Source organism: Sinocyclocheilus rhinocerous, unplaced genomic scaffold (assembly GCF_001515625.1).
Source record: "Sinocyclocheilus rhinocerous isolate Xijiao unplaced genomic scaffold, SAMN03320098_v1.1 scaffold3411, whole genome shotgun sequence".
NCBI classification, from domain to species: Eukaryota; Metazoa; Chordata; class Actinopteri; order Cypriniformes; family Cyprinidae; genus Sinocyclocheilus; species Sinocyclocheilus rhinocerous.
The window spans coordinates 138,834-160,521 of record NW_015657957.1 but is presented as its reverse complement, the minus strand read 5'-3'; the positions used below and the strand labels follow the sequence as shown (position 1 = coordinate 160,521).

Here is a 21,688-nt window from a genome sequence, read left to right as displayed (position 1 = left end):
GCACACCAGTATAGGTGTGTGTATTGTAGGAGCTAGACGACGTATGGTGACGTGTGACGTATAGTAGTGGTGTCCCAATTCTTAGGGGAATATTTTCACCCCTACCCCTTGACACTCTGTTTCAAGCGACAAGGGGAAGGGGTAGGCGGAGGGGTAGGGGAAGGGGAAGGGGTATAAAATAGAATTGGGATTGGGCCTTAGTCTCACGATTTTAGAAACAGAGGTGGAAGTGAGATAAATCCAGTTTTCCATGAAGCATCTGCAGCTGCTGGCCCTGGTAACAGACCTAACAAAGTCTGTGCCTAGTAAAAGCTCGCCTCCTATTCCAGATGCATCTCCATCACTGGAGGTCATTCAGACCCTCACCCTGAAAGATAACCACACAAACAGGAGCTATAATGATCAACCTCACCAAAAAGTACTCGAAGCTATCTTTAGCACTGTATGATGGGTGTTATGGGTCTGTGATGAGTTGATATTGCTTGTCCTGATTGCATGTTTTTTTTTATGCATGAAAACATTCTGCTCAGGATTAAACCTAGTGTTTAGGTTGCATGAGTTCCTCAGACTCCTCAGGAGGTCAGAAACCATACAGGAAGCATGGTTAAAATAATGGTGCAGTGACCATGCATCACACACCCTAGACCCTTTCCTGTTCCCCTTTCCTTTGGATAAATATTGTTTGGTAGCATCCTGCATGTAGCTACATGTCAATAGTGTTCAGTCGAAGACCTCATGCCAAATGTCGTATCATGAAAAAGAAAAAGCTCTCATTTCTTGAGCTGTTACAAGAAATAAACCATGCAGAGTGTCAAATTTAGACACATTTGTGCCACACTTGAAAATGCACGAATGTCGTTGCATTAGGAAACAAAGTACAACATATCAAACCAAGTAGCAAGTATTTTACAAGCAAAAATAAATGCACAGAAAGATATAAGATATGAATCGATTTTAAATAATAAAACAATACTTATGCTGTTCAGAAAGTTGTATTTGGGTACTTTTTTGGTTATGAAGCATTACCAACGCATTCCGAACAGCATAAATTAATAATAAATGAGTTAATGGAGATTAAAATGGAAAATGAAAATAATTAATTAATTAACAGAAGGGAGCACAACGGCAGCCGTGTTTTAGAATTGTTTCAAACCAAAGTGCTTAAATAACTACTTCAGTGGCCCCTTTAAAAAGATTCTAAAAAGACACTCTGCCACAAAACCTTTCAGTCCAGATCAAACTTCACAAGTCTGTAAATGGCACAAGTATTTTATCTGTGGCTTTATAAAATGAATATAAATTATTATGAGCTTTTTAGAACCTAAAAATAACCCGTTGCAAAAAACAAAGGATTTAAAGGTTAAAACTTTAACGCCCTTTGGTTGTGTAACTGGTTATTTTTGGACTTATTATAACGTAAATTTGTTTGCTTTGTTATTCTAATGAAGGAGATCAAAGAAACAAAGGTGTATTACAGAAGCCCACTAAGTACATTTGTTTAATGCTGCACTGCTGAACTACCAACCTTGCCTCTTTCAATTTTATGAATTTGACTAATAGGCTATACATTAAGTATTAAAATAATTATTAAAATAAATAAAACTATAAAAAATATTTAATCATGAAGCATGGGAAATTAGATTAGAAAGTCTAATCATTTTAAAGGACGTCTTTTAGTTTGCATTATGAAAGTGCTTATTAGTGAGGCAGAATCATGTGTATGTATAATATTTTATTAATATTTATATAATATTAATATAATATTTTGTGCAGAAGTACACTAAGCTCTACAATCTTTAACTGTCCAAATCTCTCATTATATAGGGTATAACGTTTCTCAATCCATAGTTAAGTGCCTATATTTAATGTGATGAAATACACCTGTGGTTACTCTGCTAGGCATGTGTGAACTTGAGGAGAACTGACCTCACTGAAAATGAGCTTGGTAAAATCTGTGTAAAAATGGCTCAAAAAGGGAAGTTAGATCTACTAGCATTTGTTTGCAGATGCCACATGGTTTGAGATCTCATGCAACGACATTCATACATTTCAAGTATGATTATATGTTCTCATGATAATGTGTTCTCATATTTTTGCTGCTGTGTGTTGCTCCATTGGCACTTGTTCTCTAATGATCTGAATGAAAAATAAGAGCTGAGAATGGCAAACAAAAGAGAAGTCAGAGGAAACGTCCTCCCACATCCCATCTATTGTTCTCCGTTGTCTGCCTGTTCAGTGTTGTGCATCTGTTTGCTGTTTTTTCCAGACCTAGTGTTAAAAAACCCTGGAAAAATTGACTCCTAACTTAGATCTCTGACTGTAGCCAGTGCTGAACAAATATGATTACAGTTCATTTGGCAGCGTGCACTCTATGCCAGGCTGAATTAGCTTTCTGTTCAATGTAATTCCATGTATCACCATTTAACAGACAGCCAGACTACTCTGTGCTTCACATCTGGTCCCTTGTTTAAAGGAAAATCCTGCATTATTTATTTGCACAGCTTTTATGAAGGTCACTCTGGAGCACATGCTGTGCTGAATGGGTAATTGAATATTTTTATTGCAAATAAAATATGATTTGATTTTGACATTAGTGGATCATTTCGTGATTTGTAGTAGGGGTGGGCGATATGACCAAAATCTTATTTCACCGTATGAGACATTTTATTTCATGATAACGATATTTCTGTCATGACATCTCTCGGAGGGATTGGCATTGTAATGCACATGACAATGTTAATGTATTTGGTCTTGGCGGAATAGATCTGCTACACTGCTGCTGCTGCTGCGGCAGAGCAAGTATACAGGAGAGAACCAATCAGCTGTGCCATGTGATAATGATGTCATTAGGTCAGATTGAGTTAGGCCTATCGGACTGCGCCATCTAGAGTTTCATGCCAGAACTCTGTATATATCGCGATATAGCTATTTTTATTTTTGTTATTAAGAAAAGGGAAGATTACAAAGACCTTTTTTCCTTGACATAACATAACAATAACAATGCTAACTGTAAAATTGAAATATTAGATGCTGTCACCTTTACCGTTGTTCTGTGAATTTTCCTAGGCAAAATCCAGTCATTTCAATAGGAATCCACATGATAGGGATGCAGAGTTCGCAACAGGTTCAAGTTAGTCATGTAAATTTGCAACATTGACCGACTGATTTAAAAGTGATTTCTGTGTAACCTGTGCTTCATCTATCGCTACACTATTAACAGTAGGCAATGGCCTTTATTTGTTCGCATGGCCACACAAGACTAGTAGCTTCGCATTTGTTTTTGATTCCAACAGATCAAGACTCGAGTTCAGACATTTTGTGTCACATGATGCCATTCTACAGCTACGATGTTCCCCATACATGTGGTCCTGACCCAAAAATCTGCTGCCAGTTTGACTTTAAAAGGCTGCCGGGAGGAAGAATCAGCTGTCCGTGGAGAATTCCTCCTCAGGCTATCACAGATAACAACATACAGGAGAGGTACAGCTATACACACAAGTAACAGTCACGGACATTAGGACATAACTATCTTATTTGATTGTTTTGAACTATGTCTTGAAATAGTCTGTTCCAATAAATAACCATTTTTAATCCCTTTTTTTGTGTCATTGTTTGTGGATTTGTGTTCCCTCAATTCTGATTAGATTTAGATTTCCCTCCACTTAGTTTATTCTCTCCATATGTAGAGTTCAGACGCTGCTGGACCAGTACAGGAAGAAATCCAAACTTTTTCGGACCAATGTGCTGCTGGCTCCACTTGGAGATGATTTCCGTTACACTGAAGCTGTCGAATGGGACCAACAGTTTGAAAACTACCAGAAACTCTTCGACTACATGAATTCTCACCCTGAGCTTCATGTCCAGGTCTAGCATCCTTAGACAGACTTCAGTGTTTCCTTTAATTGGCCACACTTTGAACTCTTCTTGGTATATTTTCAGCCATAATTCTATATGTGTTCCCATATTATCTCTTTTGTTTCTCTTTGCAGGCTCAATTTGGAACTATTTCAGATTATTTCGAGGCCTTGCGTAAAAGCACTGGCATGGATCCGGTTGGCATGAATGTTGGGCAGTTGGCTTTGCCTGTGCTAAGTGGAGACTTTTTCACTTACGCGGATCGAGACGACCACTACTGGAGCGGATACTTCACCTCACGGCCGTTCTATAAACGCCTGGACAGAGTGCTGGAATCACACCTCCGGTAAGCCTTCACAACTTTTACCACATTGGAAAATGATCAGCAAAAGTTAATAGGATGCAAAACTCTCTCTTTAATTCTCTGTAGCACCAAAATGTCATTCATTGCACCAAAGAGAAAATCTGAACTGAAAATATGAAAATATGCACTGCATTAATCTGCATAAATACACTGCATAAATATTTTTGGTCTGGGTCTCAATGTCCAAAAATTGAAACAATAAAAAAAAATACTATTTCCATATGTCTGGACTTGACTTGCCTTTGAAACCATGAGTTCAAAATTAACATAAAGTTAATTATGAGCCAGAATGCCTTGCTAATTTGTGCAATAATATTTGCAATTCATATTGTATAAACTAATGACATTTTCTGGAAATGTAGCTTTTTCAAAGTCTGATCACTTGTTGTTGTTTTTTTTTATTTTTTATTCAAAGTTTAGAGACCAAAATATTTTTGGTCTGGTTAGTCATCAGAAAAAGACTGTGAATTTGAAATGTGTTTATCTGCTAAAAGTTTGCTTATTAACTTTTATAAGTACACTAGCATACAGATGACCTAACACACATGCACTAAAAGCCACAAAAATAGCATTTTTCGAATTGTCTGACTCGTGCGCACACAGTCAGACAGGTCTTAAGGACTAGTTTGACTAACTAGCAATTAATCAAGTGGTAATCAACCTTACTTTTCGGATTTAAATTAGACCAGTCTACTTTTTTATGTAACCGATTTGAAAAAGTCTTGCAGAAATAAATTAGAAGACTAACTTTTAAGACTAGTCTAAGCAGTTTATGCAACCGGCCCCTGAACTGATCGTGGTCGCTGGTAGAGTCTGTCTATAGGAAATGGAGCTCTGTGATAACAGACGTTAACATATTTTTCTTGCAGTGCTGTATGCTGCTAACTAACACACAAAGCCGAAGGTCACATGGCTGTGTTTTCACGATAAGACTGAAGCCCTGTGACAAGGTCACAGCAAATTAAAGCAGCCAGTTTTGAGCCAGCGACTCAGTGGCTTTAGTATTTATTTGACCATGGCCACTGACTGTGCCACCTCCTTTCTAACATGATATTGGCCCTATGAAAATTGATCTTATTAAGAAAATGCCCTTTATAAAGTAATTACCGCTAATATGTGGAATTTGAAAGAAATAACTCCTTGTAATTTAATTATTTATTTATTTTATTTTTTTACAGCAGGAAACTGTTGTAATGTCTTTGCAGTTCTCATTAATTGACGTTACAGTGGTACATATTGATTTTCCACATTGATTTTTCTACATGCTCCTCTACAGGCTTTTTTTTTTACATGTATCAGTAGAGCACTATTGTTATTGTTAACTACAACTAAAACTGTTAAAAATTGCTTTTGGTAATTGAAAAAAAGCTGAAATTATTATAAATATTAGATGAAAAGCCTCATATAAAAGCCTAAAACTTATTTTAAAAACAAATAAAAATGAGAAAAGCACATAACAAAATGACTAAAACAAACTGAAATTAAAAATAAAATTTATAATATCCTATAATTAATAATAATAATAATAATAATCCAAACTGAAAATATAAAAAAAGCTCATTTAAAATATTAATAAATACAGTATTATTATTATTTAAATAATACTAAAATAACCTTGCAATAGAGCTCTAACTTTAAACCCTCTAACCACAAAAAGTACTATGGTATTACCATTTTTTTAAATTAATTTTCCATGGTATTATGTCCCATGTTTTTTGTTCATTCACCATGGTAAGTACCATGGTTTTGGTTCATGTCTCATGGTTTTACCATGTTTTATGGACATATACCATGGTATAGATTAGGTAGTACCATAGTAATTTCATAGTATTCTATTCTTTGAAGTAATATGAAGTATCATTTAAATACCATGTTGTATGTATATGATTGAGTTTTTTTATATTATGTGTTCTATACATCCTGTATGTGTGTGTGTGTGTGTGTGTGTGTTTGTGTTTGTGTATGTCAGTGGCTGCCCTGCATTTCATTGTTTAGTGCGATGCGTGATAAGAATATTAATTTCCCTCATTTAGTTCCTGTATTGTACGTCTATACCCTGTGCTCTCAAAGACGGCTGTACTGATCACACAAGTGAATAGATTGGGTACACCTTCAGCTCGCGGATGTGGAGAACTCTATTTAACGCAGTATTTGCATTTTGATGGGTGTCTAAATGTAGGCTGGAGACAGTTTTCATCAGTATGCAGTTGTTAAACTATTCCCCGTTCTACACGATGGCTTCTTTCACACAGCAAATAGGACTTTGTTCAGCTCTGCTCAGTTTCTCACACACACGCACGCACACACACACACACACACACACACACACACACACACACAGTAGACTGATTAGAGATATTCAGTCCAAGGTCATTTCATGTTTAATTAATTATTAATGTCAGTGTTTGGCTGTTCTTACGGGAGCAGAAAGCAGATGTATGTTTGATGTGAAGTATGTAGGTCGCATGTACTGCATTTTTAGACTACTGTCTGTGAACCATATGCAGAAATGTTGAAATGTTTGATCTGCAGAAACTACTTAGTCTTGCTTTATCAATTCACTTCAAAGATTTATTTGGTAAAAAAAAAAAAACATTTAAACTATGGATTACCACTGTTTTGTTTAATTGAAATATTTTTACGTCCTTCTGAGGCCCCGGGCCCCTGTTTGAGAACTACTGCCTTAAAGGAAAAATATCATTTCTTTTTTTTCAACATGTGAAATATGACTCATGTCCAACAGGTTTTGTGAGGTTTGCCCAGCTATAGATTTTCATCTCCTGTGGAAAATTTGAGAAGGTCATTATTCGGAGAGATAACACCTGTATTGTTACTATAATGTGGAGAGATTCTGGTATTATTGTTGTTCTCACTCAGACACACCCAACACAACAGGGACTGTACAAGACTGTTGTCTTTCTTTTCCTGGAATTTGAACATTAGCCGGATTCAGGAGGTATTTTGATACCAGACGGATTCTTGTAACACTGTTCATTTATTCAGTGTGGATTTGTGGGAATTTTTGATCTTGCGTGGGAAGGAGTTTCATATATCACATTATGTATGTCCGCAGGGCAGCTGAGGTCCTCTACTCTCTGACCTTGGCCAACATTCAGAAGTACGGCCAGCCCAGTGATTACCCTGCAGTGGATAATTACAAGTTACTGACAGAAGCCAGACGCAATCTAGGTCTCTTCCAGCATCATGATGCCATCACGGGCACGGGCAAAGACTGGGTGGTTGTGGACTATGGAACAAGGTAGCGCATCTTTCCTGAAATATCTGTGAAAGTGAGATGTATAGAAGACTTATGCCACTTTTTCACTACCTTCAACATTTGCATACGTTTGTTGCATTTCGCCCCAAAGTGGCAGTCGCATAGATCCTTCAAATTGCTCGTAAAGCAGTCGTTACCATCTGCTTGAAAACCATGGTAAAATGACCAAATAATGAATGTATGAATATATCCACACAAAACAAAAGACCGCCAATATATTTAAAATAAAAACATTAATAATATATTTTCTAGGGCTAATCAACCTAAATGATTATTTGAAAATTATTTTACAAAACTATCAGACAAAGAATTTTCCTAACCACCCATTTTATAGAAATAGGAACGTTTAAGGAATAAACGTTTACTGAAAAAATATTGGTAATTCTCATATCTGGTTGTGAATTTGCATACTGTCTAGATGCAAAAGTTTAAATATTTCCACGAAAAGATGCATTTACTGTATTTGATCAAAGCTACAGTAAAAACAGTAATATTGTGAAATATTACAATTTAAAATTTGAAATTTCATTTAAAATGTATTCCTGTGAAAATATAATAATAATTACAATATTCTTTTTTCAGTGTCATATGAACCTGCAGAAAACATTCTAATATTCAGATTTGGTCAAAAACATTTCTTATTATTATCAATGTTGAAAACAGTTGTGCACCTTAATATTTGTGCATTTTTCAGGATTCTTGGACAAATGCAAGTTCAAAAGAACAGAATTTATTTGAAATAGAAATATTAGGGGGGAAAAAACAAAAGTTTTTACCCTCACTTTTGAATTATGTAATGTATCCCTACTAAAATAAAGTATTAATTTCATTCATTCATTTATTCATTCAAAAAATACAAATAATAATAATAAAATTTAAAAATAAATTAATAAATAAAAAATCTTACTGACCCCAAACTTTAGAATGCTAGTATAGAACCTTTGGGTTGCAAGTTCAGATTAACCACTAACCACTATAATATTAGTTTACATAAACGTACCTTACTCTTAAAAAAATCCAAACCTTTGATTTTTTGATAAAGAAAAAACAAAGATTTGATTCTTATTATTTGATCTTATCAGGTAAAACAAACCAAATATGAACCACTATGGTTCATATCACTATAGTTCAGTGATATAACATGCATCCCAATTCATTCAAAAAATACAAATAATAATAATAAAATTTAAAAATAAATTAATAAATAAAAAATCTTACTGACCCCAAACTTTAGAATGCTAGCATAGAACCTTTGGGTTGCAAGTTCAGATTAACCACTAACCACTATAATATTAGTTTACATAAACGTACCTTACTCTTAAAAAAATCCAAACCTTTGATTTTTTGATAAGAAAAAACAAAGATTTGATTCTTATTATTTGATCTTATCAGGTAAAACAAACCAAATATGAACCACTATGGTTCATATCACTATGGTTCAGTGATATAACATGCATCCCAAGTGAATTTCATTATTGAAACGGTTTGGTTTACCCATGAATGTTGGCGTGCACATTTGTACTGTAGAAACATCATGATCTTTGTTATTTTTAAGGTTGTTTCACTCTATTCTGAATGTGAAGCGAGTGATTGTGAGCTCAGCTCACTGGTTGGTACTCAAGGACAAACCAGCATACTACCATGATCCTTCAAATCCCTTTCTTCAAATGGTGAGTGTTCATATTGTACATCCATAACATGGCATCACTCCGAAATTTGGTAATTGCCTTGTGCATATCACACTTTTGCTGGTTCTGTATTACAGGATGACGTTCAGCCATCCCAAGATGCCTTACCTCGCAAAACTATTCTTGAAGTTGGTGAAAAACCAAGGTAAATCAATAATTCCTTCAATTTCTAAATTAAATATTCTTAAAAATACATTTCTCTGTAGAAGAAACAAATTTCTTTGAGTTTTACTTTCGGAGCCTTGCTGTTGTGCATTATAGCAGAATAATGTTGAGTTGAAAATGACCTCATGGTACATGTGTTGAAGTGGATGAAGTAGAGGCAGCAGAATCTGTGGCAAAAAAATGTTTCATAAAAATGCTTAATTTTTTTGCTGTTCCTAGGTTGTTGGTGGTTTACAACCCCACAGAGCAAGCCAGGACATCCATGGTTACAGTATACGTGACTACTCCTAAAGTGCGTGTGCTTAATGCTCTTGGTCATGTGGTCCGTGCTCAAGTCAGTGCAGTGTGGAATGATGCCAGTCATGCTGCTACCGACGTCTTTCAGGTGAGATCTGCTACATCGATGCATCATATCACAGCATTAGGGGTATGTTGTTTATGGAAAGGATCAATCTGAAGAGTGTGGATTCTTCAAACTAGTCCATGCTTAGTTTGAAGTTATCTAAATGCTCTTCTAGCCAGTTCATGGTGTCTTTAATCGTGTTAGTTTTTTCCTCAACAGTTGTCGTTTGTGGCTCAAGCTGCTCCTCTGGGTCTGAGCGTGTATCAGCTGATGGAAGGAATGGAGCCAAGGACAGAAGCTGCTAAGTACATGTTTCTTCAGGATGGCGGGCAGATTTCAGTCAGTAAACTGGAGCATTTCCCACAGTTCTACCAACAAGATGCGGCTCCTGTGCACATTGAAAACCCTCACCTGAAACTCTCCATCTCTACAGCTACAGGTCTTTTAGAGGTTAGATGATAGACTGCTGCTCTCTGGGTTTGCTGTAAGGTCATACATTTAGGAATGACTCCAGAGAACATCTCTTGTTTACAGAAAATGAGGTTGAAGGAGGATGACTCGGAGTTTCTGGTCAAGGTGGAGTTTGTTTGGTACGGCACCACCAGCAATAAAGACAAGAGCGGCGCCTACCTGTTCCTGCCTGACAAAGAAGCAACAGTAAAAACTATTTTGATCATTTTACATTTTTTTTTTAGATTAATCAAATATTCCATATCTTGCCCAGTAGCATTCTTATTCTTTCTTTCTGAGTGAATATTTTCCTACATTTTATTTATAAACAGTAGTAGAGAGAAACAGAAAATCAATAGAAAGTAGGGGTGCTCCGATTGATCGGCTACCGATCGCTATCGGCCAATAATCGCTTTGGGAAGTTTGATTGGCGGTCTCTTTAAAGGCCTCATAAACCGATCTCAAGCTGACACGCGCCTGCCTTGAGAGGTTTGGCATGATAAATAATTCTAAATGATAAAAAGAAGGCTTAAAAAAAGATCGGTATCGGTGATCGTATTGGCAGATACTGCTTCCTGTGATCAGCGATCGGTGACCGGCTCCAAAAATCCTGATCGGAGCACCCTTAATAGAAAGTGGAGTGGTTGAAATCATAATTAAGCCTAGAATTAAAGGTGCAATAGGTGATTGTCTTCAGAAATTTTTTTTGTTATGCTGGTTGAAAGTCTCTTCACATCCCGATAGCAATCATTAAGTTAAGTGGTCTAAATGTATTTATATGTATTTATATATTTTGTGGAAGGACCAATAAATGTTCGTCCAATCATAACACTCGGTCCAAGCATTTTGATTGGCTTTCATACCTGCCTGTCAACATATGTATTTGCCGGTTAATAACACATGATATATTGTAGTAATGTTGTCTCCGGTCGTCTGGTCTGTGTGTGCGTTCAGGGGGCGTGGCTTTGGACGGCGATTGCAGGGAGGGTGAGACGTTTGCTTTCAGTGCTATCAGGCTAAAGTTAGCATTTTCCAAGATCTCCTACTGCACCTTTAAGGTTTCCCATGAGCACCACAACTTGAGCGTTTCCACTACGATGCTGGTGCCAATGTGAATAGTGGTGCAGGAAATTCTGACATTTATCATCATTCACTTTGCAAAATAAATAATTACATGATTTTCATTTTGAGTTACTATTTCTTTAATAACAATAATAATAATAATAATTGTTAGTAGTAGAATTAGTAGTATTATTGTTGTTGTACAAGTATTATTATTAAAATTATTATATTTTATTTGCATTGTACCTTTCTTACATTTTCTTTAATAACAACAATAACAATAACAACAACAGTTATAACAGTATTATCATTATTTGCATTTGCATTTGCATTGCAACTTTCTTACATAAATATAATTTGCTACTGCTGAATAGAGGTGCAGGAAATACTGGGTAACATTGTCATTCACATTGCAAAGTAAATAATTACAAGATTTTCATTTAGTTTAATAACAACAACGAAAACTGTATATCGCCCACTCCTCTAAAAACTATTTGCAGCAGGCTTGTGGTTAATTTGAGGCAAACAAATGATTACCATGAAAGTTTGCTGGAACATATTTTTTTTATAAAGTTTCACTCAAATTTATGTTATTCTGCTGATTGGAGCTCTAAATACAACGGTCACTGCTCACAGCTTTATCTGCTATCCACCCCAACACTGGGAAACCTCACAAGAGCTAAACTCTCTCTTTCATCAGGACATTAGGCAGTTTTGTGATGCAGTGTCTTCGGTAGCTCTGCTCTGAGGGGATTTTATGAGTTTGATTTGATTCACATTGATTTCCTTTCTGTCTCACACAGATTTACTCTCCCTCTCAGCCGCCGGTGGTACGAGTCACTAAAGGACCGCTGTTTTCTGAAGTCACCACTACCTTCACACAAATCACACACACTCTTCGGCTCTACAACATCCACGGTAAGAGAGGACAGCAAACACTCAACACCTGCACTTCTCAGTTACGGTTGCAGTCACCACTATTTACAGTATGTAAATCAAATATTTACACTAGGGATTTGCAAAATGACATTTTCAAGTTCGACTAGTTGTCTTAGGGAAGTCCTGTATAATTAGGCAGCTTCTGAGTTTTTGTTAATGCCAAAAGTCGATGGTGGGAGGGTAGCAGTGTAACCTCAGGAAACCTCTGGTTGATTGACCCCCAGAAATTCCTTTTCTTTTCCAAGTAATCTTTGTTAAGAGAGCTTTTTATTCACATTACTATAACAGCTTGTTTAGTACAAGAGTGCTTTATTGGATGCTGTACAAAGCTTTTTTATTTTCTAGCTCAGTTATTGTTTTATAAATCTTTGTATTTTAAAAGTAAGCCTTTTTAATGTTCCTCAAGCTATAACAAACTGTGCAATCTTCAATGCCTAAAAAGGCAGTGCATTACACTACTAAGTTACAAATATTTAATCAACATCAGAAAGGAAGTTTGATATCAAAATACAGTCCAAAAAAAAATTTAATGGTGTGCTAAAATGGGATCATTTTGTGAAAGAATGAAATGCATTCAGAAAGGCTTTCTTATCAAGAGCACCAGGGGTTGAACGGTCTGTTTGTGACCCCTTATGGGTGGGTGAGATAACATACATGAGTGTTTTTGAAAGAGCAGGGCAGTCACATGAGCCTTAGGGACCTTTCCCCCAGTGATGTTTGTTTTTGTCCAAAAAAAGAAAAGAATGAGGCGAAACCTCTTGTGGGTTATTCCCATGAGTTCAAACTGGAATTTAGTATGCAAAGCTTAAGGAGAGGGACGTTCAACTCACACACAAAATAGTTGTCTCTGACATTATGTACACAAAAGGGGAAATTCTGAAGCTTGTACTGGTCGCTCTTTTCCATGCAATTACAACAAATGGCAACTGAAGCTTTCAAGCTTCAAAAAGACATAAAAAAAGATCAGAAAAGTTTTTAAAAATGCTGTGTATTCAACTTGTTCACTAAATTTCAAGTGTTCATACAATAACCTTTCATTTAATCCGTTATTCACTGATAATCTTCCCCTCCTGTGGACTATTAACTGTTGCAACCAGATCATTAGGTTGAACCTGCGGACCTGATCAGTTTGATATGTGAAGAAATCATTCAGACTGATTTTGTGAACAGTCAGCTGATTTATATAATAGATCCAAAACAAGAGAATGATTCATTCATTAAGTTGTGTGGAATACTTTCATGATTTTGTAAAGCTGCTTTTTGTCATTTTGCTTGAACTTAGACTAAGTTTTCATTCACTTTGTCAGTTTTGGGTTTTTTTAATGTTCTTGAAAGTTTTGAAAGTCCTTTCTGCTCACAAAGACTGTATTTATTTGATCAAAAATACAGTAAAAACAGTAATACACTCTTTAAAATAATGGTTCTAAAAGGGGGTTTTCACAGCGATGCAATAGAAGAAACATTTTGGGTTCCCCAAAAGTGAACAGTTCTTAAAAGAACCTTTTTTTTCCTTATTGTGAAGAACATTTTAATAATTAGAAGAACCATTTTCCACTATAAAGAACCTTTTGTGCAATGATAGGATTTAGTGGATGTTAAAGGCTCTTCATGGAACCATAGATGCCAGTAAAGAACCTTTATTTTTTAAGATTGTATTGTGAAATAGTATTACAATTTAAACTAACTGTTTTCTATTTTAATATATTTTAAAATGTAATTCATTCCTGTGATGCAAAGCAGAATTTTCAGCACCATTACTCCAGTCTTCAGTGTTACATGATCCTTCAGAAATCATTTTAATATGCTGATTTGCTACTTCAGAAACATTTCTTATTATTATAAATGTTGAAAACTGTTGTTTTGCTTAATATATTTGTGGAACCCATGATACATTTTTTCAGGATGCTTTGATAAATAGGAAGTTCAAAAACAACATTTATTTGACTGTCTTTTGATCAATGTGTCTATGCTAAATAAAAGTATTTATAATTTCTTTCTTAAAAAAAATCTTTCTGACCCCAAACTTTTGGACAGTAGTGTTAATAATGGCATAATTTCATTTTTGAGAGAACTGTTCCTTCAGGTGGTTGCAATAGTGTTTTATCTAATTGCTGAGGTGTTTTGAGTAGTTTTTAGTTTTTTTCTGTGTGATTGCTAGGGTGTTCTGGGTGATTGTTATGTTGTCGCTCAAGTCAAAAGAGCCCAAGTCTCTATGATATTCTGTGTCTCTAGAGATGTTTCAGGTCCTTCTTTAGTATAAATCTAGAACTTTTCCACCTAAATCGAAAAGTAATATCAAGCCACACAGTTTGAGGTATCATTTATGACTGTTGGACAAACAAAATTTAATATGTATGCTTAGGTGTTTGTTCAAATCATTAACTCAAAGTATGAGCAATAGTATCAGTGATGGTTGCTCACTGAAAGTGTCAGGTTACCATCTCACTATGAGCTAATGAGGACACACTCATGTTGAAAATTTTCCAAGCTATCGTACTCCATAAAAGCATAACCTTGTTTTTGTGGATGTGCTGCTATATGGAGCATGTTCTTCCACATTTAAGGGGTTTTATTTTAATTAAAGGAAACGGAACATATTTGTTTCTTGCACTGTTTTATTCCCAAAGGCTCAATTAGTCCAATTCAAATTGTACATTTAGCATGAAGGAGTGTTTACTTATATTCAGTTTCAGTTTACTCTGAAAATCTAATTGCTCAAATTCAACTTTAGCCAGGAACAGGCAAACAAGTTATTAAAGTTAAAAAAGGAAAGCAATCGTTTGCTGTTGGCAAATGTACAGTTTGTGGTATTTTGGTGGTTTGTATGTGATTATGCTCCAAACAGTAAATTAGATGTTGTTTTGTGCATTATCAGCCTAATGATACTTATTGGTCTATAAGGAAGTGGTCTTTAGTGGTCCTCGCTAAATTACTGTAGGTATTCAGTATACAATCAATCACGGGTTTAAAACAACATGAGAATGATACTTTTTGTGAACTGTTCCTTTAAATACTCAGATACAGTTGATGCTATGTGAGTGTTGATACAGAAATTGTAGTATGGAAGTGGAGGAAACAGATATCCAATCCTCTTCTGTTGCCTGTGCTCATTCGTCCTCTTTCTCTCTTTCTCATAGGTGTAGAGGGTCAGTCTGTTGAGCTCTGTAACACCGTAGATATAAGAGGCGAAATCAACCGTGAAATTGCAATGAGGATAACCTCAGATCTGAACAGCAAAGATCGATTCTTTACTGACCTCAATGGCTACCAGGTAGGACATCAGTATATTCTTTTTATTCTCTCTCCCTGACATCCACATACACAATAAAGTTTACACTGTTTATATGCAAGTGTGTGTTATAAAGGCAAGGCAGTATCGGTCGGGGCTCGTCAGGGGAATCTGCGGTTCTCTTTCTAACATTTGCTCGCTATCTCACTATAGGAACGCCCCAGGTGTGACCGATTGCGGAAGCACCAATGACACCACGTCTGCCAATCACGGCAGACCAATCGCTGCAGCGATCAGGGAAAGAAACGTTGTCCCTTATTTATGTTCAATTTTGGACGTGGTTTGTTTCTTGCTAGACCTCCTGGATAAGGGTAGAGCCTTTTCCACGGTTAAGGTTTATTTGGCCGCGATCTCGGCATACCATATAGAACTCGACTAGGGTACTATAGGCCAGCATCCTCTCGTCTGCCAATTCATGAGAGAAGCACGGCGGTTACGCCCAATATCAAAACTGCTGATCCCGCCCTGGGATTTGTCCGTGGTCCTGAACACGCTCTCAAAAACCCTGTTCGAGGTTGTTGAGAGGATCTCCTTAAAGCTGCTTTCTTTAAAGACTGCTCTGTTACTAGCTCTTACTACAGCGAAAAGGGTGAGTTAACTGCATGCCTTATCAGTTCATTCCTCATGTATGATTTTCGCTCCGGGTGGTCAAAAAGTAAATTTTAGAACTAACCCGGCGTTTATGCCTAAAGTATTCGATCACGCTGGTTCAGGTCAATCTGTGGATCTGATGGCTTTCCATCCACCACCTTGTTCATGTCCAGAGGAGGAGCAGCTACACTGTTTATGTCCGGTGCAGACTCTACAAATGTATGTACAGAGAACCAGGGTGTCACAGGTACTGTGCTCTCAGGAGACAAGCGCACAACGCAGGAATAATCCAGCACACGATCTTTAATTCCAACTTCAAATCAAGAGAATAACCATGAGACAGATAAATCAGAAACATCTAAGAGCAAACTAAACATGACGGTGAACGGACGAAGACTAAGGGAGAACTGAGGACTTATAAGCAAAACCCAAACAAAGGGAACTAATGAGATGATTAATACAACACAGGTTATAACTAATGAATGATGATTAACTAAATGAGAACAGGAACTGAACCAAATAAGGGCAGACAGGAACTAAACAGAAACCAACACGTGACACAGGGCACTTAGCAAAAGCAATCAGCTTTTTATTTCGTGGGCCGACTCTTTTAAGGGAAAGCCTGTCGTCCCTCTTGGTTGTAGAGGCAATCGTGTTATGTTACAATAACGCAAATATAGAGCCCCCAAACGAGTTATGAGCTCACTCTACCAGCGGTATAGCTACATCTTGGGCACTATTTAAGGGCATTTCTATCCAGGAAATGTGTGCTGCTGCTAACTGGACTTCCCCACACACTTTATTGAGGTTCTATAGACTGGACGTGACAGAACCTTCACTTGCCCACTGGGAGCGAGTGGACAAATTGTACATTAAGCTTTTGGGAAATCCAGTTTATTGACAACATTGTCGAAATTTTCAGACTTTACTGATCTGCTTTAACCACTTGAGTTGGGTCAAAGAGGTTTAATTCAGATCATATTCATCTTTAGTCTGCTTCGTCAGCACATCGGCAATATGGGAGTTGTCTATATCCCATAGTGAGATACCGAGCGAATGTTAGAAAGAAAACTTTAAGTAACTAACGTAACCCTGGTTCTCTGATAACATGAGGTAAGGTATCTCACAGCCTCTTTGCCTGTTCCGCATGGAGAAGAGATATACGGAGAATGACGAAACGGCAGGTAGCTGCGGTTTATATACAGGGAGGTGGGACTCCATGATTGCTGAAGTGATTGGCAGACATGGTGTCATTGGTGCTTCTGCAAACGGTCACGCCTGGGGCGTTTCCATAGTGAGATACCTCACTTCATGATTTCAGAGAACCGGAGTTACGTTAGTAACCTAAAGATCTATCACTGAACCAGCCCATATGTGGACTGACTTTAGGATGTTACTAAACCTGCCCACAAATTTCAGCCTCTTCATCCTATCAAAACATGGTTTTGATGATATAGTCAGAAGTTTTGAAGGAAAGAAAGCAAAAATGCTTTGGCCTTTTTACGGAAAGAAAGCAAAATATGTGTAATTTGATGACAAATGTAACAGAATATACACAACCTTTCAAAAGTTTGGGGTCAGTGAGATTTTTTTTTAAAGAAATTAATACTTTTATTCAGCTAGGACGCATTAAATTGTTCACATTTATAATGTTACAAAAGACTTCTATTTCAAATTTACATAATATAAAGACTCGTGCATAGATTTTTTTCTTCTGTGAAACGTCATATTGGGTACCAACAACATGTCTGCTGGCCTCATTTCCCGACAGTAAACAAATATCATAAAAGAATGATCTAATTTTATCTAGAATTAATTGAAACACAAGAATATGAACAGATGCTGCTGTTATGGCCTGATCACACACATCAAATGTGATGAAACCACATTTTCATCAGTCTCTGAATAAAGATAACACACCTAAATGAAAGTGAAACATTTTAATGACGAGAAGCATGTTGTTGCCGGATTTAAGTTAAATACATGATCTCAAGGTGTGGATATAGACGGCTAGCTGGACTAATTCTGTTTACTGACAAGTAACACTAATCAACAAAGGAGTCATCAGAAGTTAGTTAATTTATGTTTTGGCAGTCTTGTTTGATTTTGGTTGATAGTGCCAGAATGCCTAGTTGTTTCTGGATGGCATAATGAAAATGTCAGTTTGTTTTTCATTTCTTTTGACAAATAATTAATCAAAAAAGAGTTTAGAGTGTGCTCTAGGGCTGACCAAAACACACAAGTGTCAGTTTAAATCACTCTATCATGTTTTTTTTGTTTTTTTTACATGTTGGAGTATTAGCGTGGCATTTAATTAGCAGATGATGACTCTCTGGCCTTGGCCAGGATTAAGTGCTTTTCTTCGGTCCAAACTAATTAACTGACTTCAAAAAACAAATGCTTCATGAATAAAAACAGTGGAATATCCAATCCATTTTTCCTCCAAGTCACGTTAACACACACTTGTACACACACATCGAAGCTCATCAATTTACAGTGTTTTTTCCTTCAGATAAGTGTCTCCACCTGCCCACACTCAGTGTTTGCAGGGGGAATTTGGAGCTTTTCCTCCCTGCAGTGCTAAAAATGCCGTGGGCTGTTTTTACAGGTGCAGCCGAGGAAAACCATGGCTAAGCTCCCCCTTCAGGCAAACTTCTACCCCATGACCAGCATGGTCTACCTGCAGGACTCCAGCGCCAGACTCTCTCTACTCACTGCACAGTCACTCGGAGCGGCCAGCCTCAAGAGCGGTCAGTTTTAACTCACTTCTAAGTGCTGTAAGTTTTGAATCTGGGTTTGAAAATCTGAATGAAACCTAGAAATAAAAAAGGTTTTTAAGAATTTAAAGTTATTATCTAAAATTAACAAGAAACATTCAAGATTCTGCAATTAATTTAATTAATAATGCATGATTAAACATTCCAGATTCAGCATTATTTGGACACTGATCAAATAAACAAATTTGTACTATTGACCATGTGAACTCAGATATAGGAATTTTATCATCTCAACTATTCAGCTATTTATCTCAGTATTAACAGATGTCCATATTTACACTAACATACAAAAGTCTGGGTTCAAAAAAAGTTTTTTTTTTAAAGTAATTAATATTTTTATTCAGGAAGGATGCATTAAATTGATCAAACGTGACAGGAAAGATATTTATAATGTTACAAAAGATTTCCGTTTCAAATAAATGCTGTTCTTTTGAACTTTCTATTCATAAAAAAATATTGGTTTTTATACAAAAATATAAAGAAACACCGCTGTTTTCAACATGGATAATAATATGAAATGTTTCTTGAGCACCAAATCAGCATATTAGAATGATTTCTAAAAGATCATGTGACACTGAAGACTAGAGTAATGATGCTGAAAATTCTGCTTTTCGTCACAAGAATACATAATATTTTAAAATGTATTGAAATAGAAAACAGTTATTTTAAATTGTAATCACAATATTACTGTTTTTACTGTTTTTTGATCAAACAAATAGTGAGCATGAGAGACTTCTTCCAAAAACCCCAACCTTTTGAAGTTGTTAGTTTACATTATAATGTTTTCATGCTTAATTTCACTTAAGCATCACAACATTTATTGGCACTGAAAAAATCCCCAAAACTATTGACTTTAGTTTTTAGTGTTGTTTTTTATTTCTTATTCCTTAAATTGAATAGATTTTTAATATCATCCTAAATGCTCTTTGGATCATTCTCAAATCATGCTGGAGAACATGATCGACAGATATTACAGAAACTGCTGTCAAACCAAATATTAAGACCTTCTGAAAAATAAAATGCTCTTTATAATGAGAATGTCCCTCTCATGTCATTGTAAATACCACATGCCAACATTTACAACAGTTACAAAACCGTAAGCAAATAATTTGACAGCCTACCATTTAGACACATCAGTGACCATCATAACTGCTATTCTCGGGTTTTTGTTTGAATAGATATGGCCTCACTCCACTCTGGCAGGTCTACAGGCGTAGGTGAATTGGTGGTGAAAAACACTCCAAAAGTTGAATGTAAAGTGCTTTTGTTCATAATACAATCTGTCAAGTGTGGTTTTGTCAGGTTGTTTTGTTAAAAAAAAAAAGATTTATTTGTTTGGTGCTCAAACAGCAGGCTCTATGGTCTCGTGGTCTATGGAACACATGATTTATGCATGTCCATTGGAGGCATCAGTGGGTGTTGTGGTGAAGTATGTGTGACATCCTAATGAAGCTCATTGCTGTGGATTCCACAGGTCAGCTGGAGGTGATTATGGACCGCAGGCTCAATCAGGATGATAATCGAGGTTTAGGTCAGGGAGTGCTGGACAATAAGATCACTGCCAACTCCTTCCGCCTACTACTGGAGAAGAGGAGCTCTGCGGAGGAGGTAATCAGGATGGAGAAATGATTGAGCTAAAGAAGAAAAAAAAAACATCCATCCATTAATGACCACTTGCTCTCAGTGTCTGGCTTTTTGGAATTTTGGAAGTTCCCTGCTGAAACTCATTTAAGACACAGTTAAGCACAATGAAACTCAATTAAGCACAGATTCTGAGTATAGGACACACTTGGCCAAAAAAATAAATAAATTAAGACCTTCATTAGCTGATTATTGTATGTAAGTTACATGTACTCATGACCATGGCATTGCTAGTGCTTTGCTCTGTTCAAGCTACAGGAAGGCTTGTTGTTATTAAAATTATAAATATTGCATATTTAATTGCACGTTAATTTCCCCTGTTTTTATATTTAGGTTACTTTTGCCATCATCTAACACTCACTTAATCTTTAAAAACACTATTTAATAATACTGTTAAATTTACGCAATTATTATCAATCTCAAAAAGAATATACATTTTTTCATACTGTACACTGTAATGCTATGATGCCTAAATTCATATGTAGAATTTAAAAGGACTGCTTTTAGTTTTTAATGATTTAAAAAAAAAAATTTAAAAAAAATGTAACTACTGTTCAAAAGTTTGTGGTCAGTAAGATTTTTAAAATATTTTCGAAAAAGTCACTTATGCTCACCAAGGCTGCATTCATTTAATCAAAAAGAATACGTTAAAAACAGCAATATTGTGAAATATTATTACAATTTTAATTTTATTTTATTTTAAAACATAATTTATTCCTGTGATGCAAAGAAGAATTTTCAGCATCTTTACTCCAGTCTTCAGTGTCACATGACCCTTCAGAAATCATTCTAATATACTGAGTTACTGCTCCAAAAAACATTCTTATTATAAATGTTGAAAACATCTGTGGTGCTAAATATTTTTAATATTACATTTTTTTTTCATGATTTCTGATTAATTGGAAAGTTCAAAAGATTTTGAACTTTGCAACATTTTATATGTGTTTACTGTCACTTTTGATCAGTTTAATGCATCCTCGCTGAATAAAAGTAAAAATTTCTTTACAAAAAAAAATCTTACTGACCACAAACTTTTTAATTGTAGTGTATGTATATAGATAAATAGTATAACTTGTTATGGCTTTAACAGTCCCAGAAGATGAGCTTAAGGTGCTAGCTGTTTAGGGTTGGGTGATGTCTACCAAATTGGCATCGGACGATGTCTGCAGTGAAACATCGTGATGGACGATGACATCGGGGGGCGGGGTTAGGGGTGTGCCCGAAGCGTGAAACAAATAACGCGTTCT

The 21,688-nt window shown here is 36.1% G+C and overlaps 1 protein-coding gene across 2 annotated transcripts in view; it reads left to right on the top strand.

Moving 5' to 3' along the window:
- Positions 1-21,688, top strand: part of man2a1 (mannosidase, alpha, class 2A, member 1) — a 59,520-nt gene that overhangs the window by 24,163 nt on the left and 13,669 nt on the right. For both annotated transcript variants that reach the window (XM_016529751.1, XM_016529752.1), the window contains exons 7-19: positions 3,294-3,480; positions 3,687-3,864; positions 3,990-4,201; positions 7,293-7,478; positions 9,052-9,166; positions 9,262-9,329; positions 9,569-9,734; positions 9,912-10,142; positions 10,227-10,349; positions 12,008-12,122; positions 15,281-15,414; positions 18,632-18,773; positions 20,275-20,408. In XM_016529751.1, the coding sequence (XP_016385237.1) occupies positions 3,294-3,480; positions 3,687-3,864; positions 3,990-4,201; positions 7,293-7,478; positions 9,052-9,166; positions 9,262-9,329; positions 9,569-9,734; positions 9,912-10,142; positions 10,227-10,349; positions 12,008-12,122; positions 15,281-15,414; positions 18,632-18,773; positions 20,275-20,408 (1,991 nt within the window). The remainder of the gene's footprint in view (positions 1-3,293; positions 3,481-3,686; positions 3,865-3,989; positions 4,202-7,292; positions 7,479-9,051; positions 9,167-9,261; positions 9,330-9,568; positions 9,735-9,911; positions 10,143-10,226; positions 10,350-12,007; positions 12,123-15,280; positions 15,415-18,631; positions 18,774-20,274; positions 20,409-21,688) is intronic.